Below are 14,126 nucleotides of genomic sequence, written 5' to 3' on the forward strand. Positions count from 1 at the left end.
AATCCTGTGTGACTTTTATTTATTGTATAAATGATTTAATGTATGATGATTCAAATTACAGATCCATTATCTGAAAAACCCCAGGTTCCAAGTATTCTAGATAATAGATCCCATAGTTACATCAAGCGGACTTTTTTATATTACAGACACTTAACTTCCAACTCTCTACATCCTCTAGACATCTCTGTTGTTGGTTAGAATGTGACATCCTTGCCATGTTTAACATACATACATGTTTAACATACATAATGAGGCTAACCAAGAATTAAAGGCTTATTATAACCTTAGTAGTTCGATACTTCTTGCTATACAGGTTCCTGTGGCACATCCTTTCTTCCTGTAAGCATGGGGTATTGCCCATATGGGGCCTGCAAACTTGGGTGGTGTGTTTTGGCTGTCATAATAATAGAATGGAAGGACTATATAGTTTGTTATTACCACCCCCCCAAAAATAACACACACTCTGACTCAGCACGGTCAGCACCCGGAAGTGGAATACAAGAGTATAGTGAGTGTGGACGCCGAAGGCAGGGTAAAAAAAGGTTTCTTAATATCCAACGTTTCAGTTCCTAATTGGAACTGTTGGAGATTTAGAATTCTTATCACTTTTTACGGTAGGTCCAGATTCTCAAGCCCAAGACCTTCAACAAGGGAGTCAAACCATAAGGGCTAGTCCACACGGGGAGATAGCCCTGCGTTTGCGGTCGCGGCGACAAAGCGCCGCGCCAGTCGCCGCGACCGGCGCAGGCGACAGTTTTGTATGGGCGCCTATGTAAAAACGCCTGTGCTAACCACACGAGGCGATGCGCTTTTCAACAGTCGCCTGAAAAAGCCTGGCGAGGCATTTTCAGGCGACTGTTGAAAAGCGCATCGCCTCGTGTGGTTAGCACAGGCGTTTTTACATAGGCGCCCATACAAAACTGTCGCCTGCGCCGGTCGCGGCGACTGGCGCGGCGCTTTGTCGCCGCGACCGCAAACGCAAGGCTATCTCCCCGTGTGGAATAGCCCTAAAACACACAGGAAAACAGCTGGCACTATTCTAAAGTTATAAGTTGGAGCAACTAGTTCAGTTTAAAAATCATTCTAGTTTATTTTTTATCCATGTACAAAAAATAGCCTTACGTGTTTCATGCCACCCAGGGGCACTTAATAATAGGCTAAACTCTGGAACACAGGCAGTTTTGTGCTAGACATCCCTTTTAAAAACGATGCTGTCTTGTATAAAATCTGACCTGGTTGACTCTTCAGCCGAGTCTTTTTTTATCCCAGGATGAAAAAGCTGATACTCAGAGGTAAATTCCAGATAATGCTTGTATTATTTTGCCATAGTCTGGGCTCTGTGCTACACTTTCACATGTTACAAAGGCTTTGCTTGTGTTTTGCGGTTGCCCTATGCAAATAAAATATAGACTTCTGAACTCGCTTGGTTTTTCAAACATTATTATTTCCTTTTATTTGTATATACTGATTAAAGATATTTTTTTGATTGGCACATGTATTGCTCCACAAGACACAGGGGTATTGTCACGCCAGCCCCAGGTGACCCATCAAGGCAAGTATCAGCCAAATAATGACAAATTATATTCTGAACTTAATTGTGTTTCTCTGTCCCTTTCTATTCTCTGCACTACTTCTCCTGAAACAAGGTAGTAAAATAGTTGGGGGTGTCCATCTCAATAAATAGAAACAATAATGATTGTTGTTCTCTCAGCAAGGGTCACCTGTAAGATCCCCAAGTATCAAATAAGTAAATATGAATGAAACTAAAAATATTTATTTACATAATACCCAATGTGTTTTGATCCCCCCCCCAAAAAAAAAAATTGAGTGGGCCTTCCTCAGCAGCACAGAAAAATGCAGGAAATGATCATAACACACATATACACACACCTTATGCGTGGTATAGTTATGCGCCAAACATTGTTTGTTTTACGCTGCCATGAGATGGGGCAGAAGTGACATCACAATAAGTGCACATTACATTTTTTATTATCGTGCAGAATTTTGTTTTATATTATTTGGAGTCTGGAGACCTCTAGCAGTTTAAATATAGAGCCCATGTATTAGGTGCACTCTCCATTCCATGCCAGCTCTCTTGGTTCTTTCTCCAAAGTTCTTGATGCTATGTCTATACATAGAGATATCACCATAGCCAAGTCATGCTTTATAGCCTGGCAGTGGTGTAGCTCTGAGGACATCTTGGCATTCAGCGCAAACATCTGCTGAGAATTTTACCAATGTCAAAAGCCTTGGTGACACCCGAGAGTACAGCAGCTGCTCTGCATTCCAAGCTAAACTTTCCCTCACAGCTAATTCATTTAACTTCCACTGTTTTTAGTTTTTCAGTACCAACTCTTCTATTTATTTTCCTGAAACAGGTTTATCTTTGCTTCTGTTCTGTCCTTAGTGCACAAGTACCTTAAACTCTTGGACTGGCTTCCCTTGCCTCCATGAAGATTGCCAAAGTTTATGGCATTTCCTGAATGATTCATTGCAATTATCATAACTAAATACAGTTGGTCCCATGTTTCCCTAAACACTTTAGTATTATAGATCTGTATCAAGTTGCATATTTTTGGCACTGATAGTACCAAGAGGTACTGAAAGGTAGAAGGCAGAGGATTCCCATGCCTTGGTGCTTCTATATAGACATAATGGAACCATCCACAGGCACTTACATTAAATAAAAATGGTTCTCAATATTTGCAACCAAAAAAACAAGCCCAACCCTATTTATACCCCTAAAACATGCAAAATAACACACAAATTCAACAGTGACTATATAGTAAACACAGTGCATGTAGAATAAAGGCAGAGAAATCATATACATATATAAGATGCTGTAGATGCTGCAGCATGACCAACAATGATGCAAGTCTCGATCTTTGAAATGATTGTGAGTACAGGTATAGTGGTGTTTGCAAATATCACCTAAGGCCCTTCAGATGTTGTTGTACTACAACTCTGGCAATTCTGACACCATAAATATTCAAGAAAAAGGCAAAGAAGTTTTTATGGCTTAATCTATTGGAAACACAGGTCTTTATTAATTAGTAGCCAAAATTTGTTAAGGCATTCCCTGACTTCAGCTGTGGCTCCCAAAACCCTGGGACAGCTCAATTTGCCCAGAGCCACATACCTGGAATGCTCTTCTGATGGAACTCTGAAAATAAAGAAGAAAAAACCCAGAAATTGTTAAAATGAGATTTACAGAGGTTACCGAAAAATGTTTTTTTTTTAGGATATAAACTTTTATATTTTATGATACTCCGTAATGTGGAGAAAGATGCAGACATAAAATATGCTGGGACTTTAATATTGTTCCCTATTTATATGAACATCTATTTTGGGTTTCTTACCAGATACCAGATCATCACCAGGAAGTTAGGGATGTTCTGCTGATCCACAATCCTGTTATCTTTGGCATAATTAATGAAGTGTTCTCTGAAACACTCAAAGGAGAAAAAGCTCATGTAACACAGCAGATAGCAGATAAGCTTTGTAGAACACAATGGTGTTATCTGTTATCCACTATTTAACCTCTGCCATTTAGCCTTTTTTCAATTACCACCATTACTACACAGCAGCTTGTTAATATAAACTATAGTAGTGTTTCTGAAGCAAACACATCAGTTTTACAAGTGCAGGCTAACAGTAAATGATGTCTTCATTACTTTAAAACACTTTCATTTGTTGGTGTTACTGTTCCTTTAAGCTTTAAGGAGACCTTTTCCATTTAGCTTGTAGACTGAACAAAAGAGAAATCCAACTTGAGTGTATTTTTTTTTTTTAAACTTCCCTTTTTGGAATAACAAAAGAAACAGATTAATAACCTTGAGCACTGGCATTTTGCAGCCGCTACAGCAGCCTAGAGAGAGACAAGTGATGAAAACAAGCATTATGCGAGGAACAGCCATAGAAGCTTTATTATCAGACAAAATTATACCAGTCACAAACACAAGCCTCTTATAGAGACAAGAAACAGTTCATATAGTAAATGGGGCAATATGGTCAATGCCTGTTGGTTCTCTAGTAGGTCCAGCAAATGACTTGCTCATACAGACAAACACACTTGGGCTTATTTATTAACACTGGGCCAAAAGCAGCCATAGCAAACAATCAATCATTTTTCCAGCTAGCTACAGGATGAATAATGAAACCCAACATTTGATTGGTTGCCATGGGTTACTGCCCAGGTGCAAATTTGCCCAATGTTCATAAATGAGCCCCAGTAGTATTTCTGGTCTGTGCCTGCTGACATTTCTCTAACAATGCACCAGTCAACTACTGTAGTAAATTGTAACAGTTTAGTTGGGCCAAGGAAAACCTGAATCAATAAAGGTGCAATTTGTTACTGTAGTAAATTGTAACAGTTTAGTTGGGCCAAGGAAAACCTGAATCAATAAAGGTGCAATTTGTTAGGCAACCCACATTGACTCTAATTGCGTACCCTGGGATGGTGTTTCTTTTCTTTAAACAGTGCCCTGGCCCAGGTTATTTTTCTGCAATGTTGTGTTCTCCCAGCTTACCACGCACCCCTGCATTTCTTTACACTTGGCACATACGCAGTACAGGACTTTATGGAATATTTTAAAGTCTGACTAAAGCACTTGGGGTGTCTAGGAAGTTGGAGGAGCTTTGCAATGCAAAAATAAATAAATAAGTCACCCTTGGTCGCTGCACCAAGTGAATGAGGTAAGCGATTAATCATTGGGCCGTTCCTAAAAATCTGGCACATTGCACTTTACCTTTAAGATTTAAGCACATGTCTTAGAAAAACTGTCCGTAGCAAACTACAAATGCCAAAGTATATTGGGTGCAGAGTTGGACACACTGGGCTGATATGCAGTCTCGTGAATTTAGAGAAGCATTACTATATTGAACAAATTGAATTAGCAAGATTACCTCTTAAAGGAAAAAGTAAGTCTTTTTGCACTTGGGGATGCCAAATGTTAGGCACCCCCAAGTGATTATATTTACTTACCTAAAACCCCAGGCCAGTGCTCCTATCGGCAGAAAACTGCACCGACCCGGGGTTATACCATTGAGCACCACGGAGAGATCCTCTTCCGTCTTCCTCTTTCTTCATGCGGCCGGGCATGGGCACGAGAGTGATAGGCTGAACTTTAACTAAAAAGCTTATAAGAAGCCGGAAGTGGATCAATCCGTGGTGCTCACTGGAAGAACTCCGGGCTGGTGCAGTTTTCTGCTGATAGGAGCACCGGCCCAGGTTTCAGGTAAGTAAATACAATCACTTGAGTGTGCCTAACATTTGGCACCCCCAAGTGCAAGACGACTTTCCTTCTCCTTTAAAGGACATTTTTCAGGTGCTGTATAATCTAGACCAGAAGCTTGTTATGTCAGTTGCTTTGTATAAAGGGACTGGCACAAGGCCAGAGTACCCCAAGGGGTCTCCCTCTTTAGTAACTGGCTATCCCCAACAAAAGCTCTGATAACAAATGTAAGTATCGAACTATGGAGAAGCCAAAAAACATTTGCAGGAATAAAGCAGGTAGCACCGAAGCACAATGAGCACAAAGAGTCCATCAGGCAAAGTACTATAGCGAGATCTGTATAGAGAAAAAATACAAAGGACTAATCAGCTACAGGGATAATGCTTTTAGCATTATCAATAGGTGAACGTTAGAGTTCACCATTTGATACTCTTATATAAATTCCACAACAATGAATAGAAAGTGAGCGATTTTTCTTGTGGAGAGCTCTAATCTCAAATTTTTTATAAATCTGCCCCATAGAAACCTCACAGCAAATATTTTTTAATGGTAAAGAGCAAATTACAATAATAATACATTTCTGTTTGTTTGCTGTGGGCAACAGCATTTTTGCCCTTATGTCAATAAATGATGCTTCTTGTCCCCAATTGGTAGGTTTCAAGCTACTGTACCCCAGTAGTAACCTCACCACTATATTGGCCTGTATTTATCCTTCGGTGAAATCCTGTACTGGGGCATCACATTGAAACCACACACACACACAAGTCCGTAAGATGTAAGGTAAAAAGAAATTCACAAAAAGATTCCCAGAGAGCTATTGGTTTATTCAGACCGAGTGATGAGCTGGTATCCAGCTTGTAATCAAGCTAACCATCTATCCTCCTCTTCCCATCTTATTCTCTGGGCAGAGAATCAATAGCTAAGTACTATAAAGTTGGTAGGCTTTTTTTGTTTGAACCGCATTACCATGATACACTCTGCCCTATCTAGTTAGAGACAGGGGTGCTTCGCCAATGAGGCAAGTTGAGGCTGTCGCCTCAGGCAGCAGCGCCCGACTAGGTACCAGGGGCAGCAAAAATGCTGCTCCTGGTACTTTAAGAGCGAATTTCCTGGGGAGGGGGGGCAGCAGCAACTGCTGCTGCCTCAGGCGGCGGATGGGCCAGTATCGCCCCTGGTTAGAGAGCATGGCTTTTTTAATAAATTTACAGAATGAGCGTTTGCCCAGGGTCCTTCAGACCAGACCCTGCCATCAGAAATTGTATCTGCTATTGAAGTTCTATCACCCATAGCGCGGGTTTGTAGTGGCCAATCCAATGATTTCTATGCCCTGGACCCACTTGTACCTTTAAAGGAATTGTTCTGTATGAATATAAAAACTGGGTTAACAGGCTGTGCAAAATAAAAAACGTTTCTAATATAGTTAGGCAAAATGTAATGTATCTCTTGCTTTTCACTGATTGGTTACCAGACAGTAACCAATCAGTGGTCACATGTGTCATTACTGTTGCTTTTGAATCTGAGCTGAATGCTAAGGATCAATTGCAAACTCACTGAACAGATATGTACCATGTGGCCCCCCTTAAAGGGGACCGTCACCCAAAAAAAATATTCATAATCCTATTTTATCACATCAGTCAAGCAAAATTAACTTTAAGTACACTATATAAATTTGAATCTTGTTTCCTCCATTCATAATTATAGCAAGCAGGTAGGAGCCATTTTGTGGACACTGTTATTAAGACAAGCCTTGCATCATCTCAAAATCTTGTTTGTGCACTAGAATGGGGACCTGATGTCCATCCCATGCCCTGGCTACACAATTAAACAGTGAAGAGAATGGGGGAATGTGGGGCGAGCAGCTATTTCTAGGAAGTGCTGAATGGAAAGTAAAAGAGATGGGGCAGACAATATTTGATTGACAGCTGAGATGTTTAAATGAGCTTACAACAGCTATGAATGCTTTAATAAAAAATAGAAATTGGATTTCATGTTTAATTTGAAGGACTTTTATTATACGGATTTTTGTGTCTGGGTGACAGGTCCACTTTAAAGTTGCTGACTAACTCAGAGTTAGAGAGCTGAAAAGCAGAATTTTTTTTTATTTTGCATTGCCTATCTATTTGGCCAGTTTTTATTTTTATACTGAACTGTGCCTTTAAGTGACCCTGGCAGCAGGATTCATCTGCTTCACTGTTTCTTTGCTGAATGTTACATGGAATGATTTGCAGCCTTGTGCAAGGGGCATTTCTTTATGTATGAAAGGAAAAAGATCAAAGGAGGTAATGGTTGGAACTTGGGGAAAGGGAACAACATAACATGCATTACTTAGACGCTTAATTAATTCAGATAACATCATGTGGTGGCCCTTGTGTGTCAAAGCCACCATCTATGGAACAGATGTACACTGCTAAGGGACAGTTTGAAGGAAATGCACTCTGGGTAACAAAAAACAGAATGCATTTTATACACCACAAGGATATTTTATAGATGTTTTTACAGATGTTAATTCTATTCTGTTGTTCATTTGTCTATCTCTTTCTTGCAGGTTTATAATTCAAATAAGGACAGTCAAAGTGAAGGAAGTAAGTAAATAAACCACACAAAAATACTGTTACTGATATAAATGTGCTCTTGTGGCCTGGACTGTGGAGTCGGTACATAAATCCTTCGACTCTGACTCCTCAGTTTATGCTACCTCCAACTCCTCTTTTTTTTTTTAAAGGAACGGTAACACCAAAAACTGAAATTGTATCAAAGTAATTAAAATGTGCCTCCTTTTTCCCAGTTTGAATGGCTGCCCCCATGGCTATACAGCAGCTTATTTATATAGACTATAGTAATCTTTCTGATGCAAACACACAACTTTTACCAGTGCATGCTAACACTTAATTAATTATATTAATTACTTTAAAATGCTTTCATTTTTGTCTGTTGCTGTTCCTTTAATATACTAATGTATTTTCCATGTTGACTGAAAGAAGTAAAGTATACAGGTTAAGTACACAACATACAAGGCATTTTTATCATCAAAACTTAAAAATATAAACCACATCCTTTTGTAATTCTAAATCAAAGTTAAACTACATAAACCAAAAACAACTGGAGAACCTAAAACAACTTGTATATTAATTGAACCTGGTTTATAGCTGTAGAATAGCTCTTAAATACAGTCCAAAATGAACTACATTATGAACTACATTATTGAAACAGAATTGCTTTTGCCATATCCTCCTTCTTGGAAGCTGTTAAATCTGATTTGATTATTTTTGGCGACTCTGACTGTAGATAAACAAAATTGCTCCAGCTCTGACTCTGCAGCTTTGCTTGTGGTCTGGGTACTTGCACATGGTAGGTATAGAGGCAGGCCATCCTAGTATTTAATAATCTTTCCAGTGCCAAATACTTTGAGGGTTAGCAAGGTAAAAGTTACTTGTAGTGTTTATCAGTCTTAATTGTATTATCAATTTATGATGGCATTAGCAGCAGTTAAACAATTTAATAAACATATAGTCCCATGTTCTTGGAACCAAAGTTGTTATATTTAAATACAAGCAGAATTCAACAGTTGTGTTTCATATTTGAAAATGGCCATAATGGTTCTTGTTTAGCTGTAGGCTCTGTGTCTCTGCAGGCTTGTAGTCCAAAGGCTGGCATCCAGAGGTAGCCCGGTTGGTGAAACAGAATGTAAACAGTGTGCTGTGGTTTGATCCTCATCTTGGGTAGCTTCTAGTATTACATACTTTAAGATGTTACTAATTACAATAATTAGAAATCCATCATTCAAGAACACAAGCACCACTGCCCAGCTGCAGGAACAAACTGCTGGTTACACCCCAATACAACGCCCGGGTTTTCTGCCAATTTATTGTTCATGTATTATCTGTTCATGTATTAGCATGCCAAAAAGTGTAATATGGCCAGTGAACTAGGCAAGTTCTACACATACTATTTTGTGGGCCTCTTTAACGAATGGTCTCCTGTAGAAAAAACATTTAAAGGGGAAGGAAAGTCTATAAGTAAGCTTTGCCAGAAAGGTCTATATGAATACACTAGTAAACCCTGAAAGTAATGCTGCTCTGAGTCCTCTGTCAACAGAAACACAGCATTTCTTTCCTTATAATGTGTACACATGGGGGTATATTTATGAAAAAGTGAAGTTAGAGAACGCCACAGTCCTCTAGAGGGAAATCCCGCCACTTTCCATTCATTTCTATGGGATTTTGAAAGGTGTTTTTATCAAAGGATGAACGTTCACTTTAACCCATTGATAAATACTCTTTTAAAAATACCATAGAAATTAATGGAGAGAGGCAGAATTTCACTTTTGAGGACTGTGGCGATCTCTAACTTCACTTTTTGATAAATATACCCTATAGGCTTCTGTATCAGACTTCGTTCTTCAGCTTAATCCTCCAGGGCTAGGGCTTGAGAATGCTCTCCCTCCCCACTTTTCCCTCCTTCCTCCTCCCCTCCCTGCTGTAATCTGAGCCCAGAGCTATGAGAGAGCAGGGAGAGACTCAGGCAGGAAGTGATGTCACACCAAGCTAATATGGCAGTTGCTACCCTAAACAATCAGAGAGAGCTTCTAGGGCTGTTTACTCAGGTATGGTAAAGCATTCTGCAGAATAAATATACGGTTATAGCTTGCACTATTGTGGCTAATCTATTGGCAATAGACTGTTTCTGTAGTTTTCCTTCTCCTTTAAAGCCGTGATTCACAATGCCATTATTTAGTTGTTTATGCTTTGACTTATTTAATTATGATTATGTAACTCAAAATAGTGAATGGAGAAATAATTATGTGAAAAGTAAAGCTTGGCCTCAGCCTCATTTGTTGCATAGTGGCACATAATAAGCAAATTACATGTGCCAGTTACTTGGTTTTGTTATGAGTTCTCAGAACAAAGGGCTTGTTTAGTACCTAATTGACTCAATGCCCGGTGCCAACTTCACATGTATTGCAGAATTATTATCCCTTGGCGAAATGGGAGCTGGACGCTTATATTCTGTGCAAGCCATATCGTGAGAAGCCCTAATTATCAGGGCAGCCAATGAAAACCCAACCAAACACTGAGATTTGGATGTAGGCTAACATTTTCTTTATGGAATGAGTCACTTTTTAATAGAAACATAAAAGGGGCCCATGAACTTTAAACCTGTTTTTTGTCAATAAGATCATTAACATTAGTTGGCCAACTATTACAAGCTTGATTTGCCTACAAATGGACTTCATATTGACCGGCTATGGGTTTTAAAAAAAACAAAAAAAAACCACACATTTTATATAGCTTTTCCTGCTGATTGGAACATGTCCTTTGCCACTGATAGAGTTATCAGTTTAAACTGTATTGCTTATTAAAGGGACTGTATACCCCCTTGTTCAACTTGATTTCAATGAACTGGAATTGTGCTGGGCATACTTTTTGCCTATTGTTTTAATAAGGAAAAAATTATAGTTTTTGTTTATTGAGCTAAACATAACTGATCAATATATCAAAATTGGGAATCCACCTCTGATTTACATCTGGTGAAGCCTTAGGTACTCGCCCCAGTTCACAGGCGACACATATATCAAAGTTCCTTGTATCCAAAAGATAGCTGTCCCAAAGGCTTACTTTTCAGTAAAAAATTTCTTTATTTAAATTATCATTAAAAATATTTGGTTACATTCAGTCCCCCCAGGCCCACCTTACGCGTTTCGCACCTTCCGGCGCTTAGTCATAGGTGTATCTGTAGACCACACAACCTCTGCGGGATTTATACCCTATCAGTCCCTCCCACTTTGTTTAAAACCAATCAGAATCTTTGAGGGATTAACCCTATTGTGTTAATTACTGTTCAACCATGCCCAAATGGGGTTTAATTTCTTAATATTTTACTTGTGTGTATATTTATAAATCCAATTGCTATGTATATACAATAGTCACTATTTATAAATTCAATCCTTAAGTATGTATAATAGTATATCTCACAAAATTAGTATAATAACCAAACATCAGTACCACTCACTTCCTTTGCATTTGTTGTTCCTAGACCGTCAATTGCTCCCTTTTTAAACTAGATATCAATATTAGCCTTTTCACGTATAACAAGTAACATCAAATTCATGATTAAGTCCTAAGGGCAAGCGCGTGCTCAGATGGAATATCCAGAATACTTCTCTCCTCTCCAAGAGGCTCAACTGATCTCCTCCTCTTTCCCCCAATCTGACTCTCTCTATCCCCTGAATGCTAAAAGATTCTAGGGAGTTTCCATTACATGTATTAAAGTGCCTAGTGACATTGCTCTTTTCAGCCATTCGCGGGTTCTTTATCTGACTCAAATGTTCCCTGGCTCTTTCCTTCAGTTTCCTAGTCGTACAGCCTACATATTGTATTTGGCATTTAAGGCAAGTTATCAAATATATTACATAGGTAGTATTGCAATTAATATAGCCCTTAATGTCAAATTCCCTCCCTGTTACCGTTGATTTAAATTTCTTTGATACTTTCATGTGCCTACACGTTATGCATCTCTGACTACCACACCTATAGTTCCCAGTTGATGTAAGTGGCCCCAGATCTCGTCCCTGGTCTCTCTTTTTGAAATGACTAGGTGATAACATGTCTTTCAGAGTGTGGGCTCGCTTGGGAATCACATTGATCCCTGGATTCAACACTCTGAAAAAGTGCTCATCCCCATAGAGAATAGGTAAAAATTTCTTAACAATCCTCGAAATTTCAAAAAATTGCTTACTGTACCTAGTAGTAAGTACTACTTTGTCCGACCAATTAGAGCTCTTATCTTGTTTCGTTTTCGTACTTAACAGATCTTCTCTAACACTTCCTTTTGCCCTCAATAGAGCTTTCTGTATAGTTTTATGTTTGTAACCTCTCTCCGCAAATCTCTGTTGCATGTCCTGTGCCTGGTTCCCAAAATCCTTACCCGTGGAGCAGTTTCTTCGGAGCCTCAGAAACTGTCCCACCGGTATTCCTTCTATTAGTTTTTTTGGGTGACAGGAAGAGGCATGCAACAGAGTGTTGCCACTACACGGTTTGCGATAAATACTCGTGTTTATTACCTGTTCATCTGCTGTTAACTTTACATCCAAAAATTCTATCTGATTTGGGCTAAATTGACTAGTGAAACCAAGGTTTAAGTCATTCTCATTGATGTCCTTCACGAATTTACTAAACTCCTCCTCAGTTCCTTGCCATATACACAAAAGATCGTCTATATAACGCATATACAGTTTTAGATGTTCCTTCTGTTTCATATTAATATGGGTTTCCTCCCACCACCCCATATATAGATTAGCAAAAGAGGGAGCGAATTTCGCTCCCATCGCTGTCCCTCTCTTTTGTAAATAGAAGCTCGCATCAAAGGAGAAATAATTATGTTTCAAAAGGAACCCGACAGCTTCTAAAAGAAACTGTATGAGTTCATCCGAATAATCACTGTATTTATTTAAGTGATACCGGATTGCTTGAATGCCTTTATCATGTGGTATCGAGGAATATAAGGAAACCACATCTAGTGTTCCCCATGCATAGTTCCCTGTCCAACCGGTATCTCTTAAACGCTGCAATACATGTGTAGTGTCCCTAGTATAGCTCTCAAGCCGAACTACCAATGGCTGTAGATACGCATCCACCCACTCTGAAAGATGTTCATTTAGGGAGCCAATACCGGAAATTATTGGTCTCCCCAAAGGTGGTCTTTCTTTCTTATGGACCCTTGCTAATCTATATATGGGGTGGTGGGAGGAAACTAGGAAACTGAAGGAAAGAGCCAGGGAACATTTGAGTCAGATAAAGAACCCGCGAATGGCTGAAAAGAGCAATGTCACTAGGCACTTTAATACATGTAATGGAAACTCCCTAGAATCTTTTAGCATTCAGGGGATAGAGAGAGTCAGATTGGGGGAAAGAGGAGGAGATCAGTTGAGCCTCTTGGAGAGGAGAGAAGTATTCTGGATATTCCATCTGAGCACGCGCTTGCCCTTAGGACTTAATCATGAATTTGATGTTACTTGTTATACGTGAAAAGGCTAATATTGATATCTAGTTTAAAAAGGGAGCAATTGACGGTCTAGGAACAACAAATGCAAAGGAAGTGAGTGGTACTGATGTTTGGTTATTATACTAATTTTGTGAGATATACTATTATACATACTTAAGGATTGAATTTATAAATAGTGACTATTGTATATACATAGCAATTGGATTTATAAATATACACACAAGTAAAATATTAAGAAATTAAACCCCATTTGGGCATGGTTGAACAGTAATTAACACAATAGGGTTAATCCCTCAAAGATTCTGATTGGTTTTAAACAAAGTGGGAGGGACTGATAGGGTATAAATCCCGCAGAGGTTGTGTGGTCTACAGATACACCTATGACTAAGCGCCGGAAGGTGCGAAACGCGTAAGGTGGGCCTGGGGGGACTGAATGTAACCAAATATTTTTAATGATAATTTAAATAAAGAAATTTTTTACTGAAAAGTAAGCCTTTGGGACAGCTATCTTTTGGATACAAGGAACTTTGCTAAACATAACTGAGCTACGAATAACTGAAGCTATTCCATGTTTGGTCTTTTTTTTTGGAAAGTTGCTTAGAAAAACATTTACATTCTTTATGTGTGATATAGAACATTTAGATTCCCCTTTAATCTTCTTTCCAGTTGCTGGGCTCAACAAACCCAAAAATCAGATCAGCATTATAAATTTCAGGCGAAGAAAGACACAATCGCAAGGCTAATAGGAACAACACAATTGCAATTTGTTTCACCAAATCATTGTCTGTCATACGTAAAGTTAATTTTCTTTTAACTTTATATTGGATTTCTTTTCCCTTTCTAGATTTCACACATGGTTAAGTTAGGTATTGCCCTGGAGGTTATAGTCAG

General features: G+C 38.9%; 1 protein-coding gene across 2 annotated transcripts in view; it reads left to right on the forward strand.

Moving 5' to 3' along the window:
- The window catches only part of arhgap26.L (Rho GTPase activating protein 26 L homeolog), a 268,850-nt gene that overhangs the window by 108,397 nt on the left and 146,327 nt on the right, over positions 1-14,126 (forward strand). For both annotated transcript variants that reach the window (XM_018251140.2, XM_018251141.2), the window contains exon 12: positions 7,780-7,816. In XM_018251140.2, coding sequence (XP_018106629.1) covers positions 7,780-7,816 — 37 coding nt within the window. The remainder of the gene's footprint in view (positions 1-7,779; positions 7,817-14,126) is intronic.

The sequence above is a fragment of the Xenopus laevis genome, chromosome 3L (genome assembly GCF_017654675.1).
Source record: "Xenopus laevis strain J_2021 chromosome 3L, Xenopus_laevis_v10.1, whole genome shotgun sequence".
NCBI classification, from domain to species: domain Eukaryota; kingdom Metazoa; phylum Chordata; class Amphibia; order Anura; family Pipidae; genus Xenopus; species Xenopus laevis.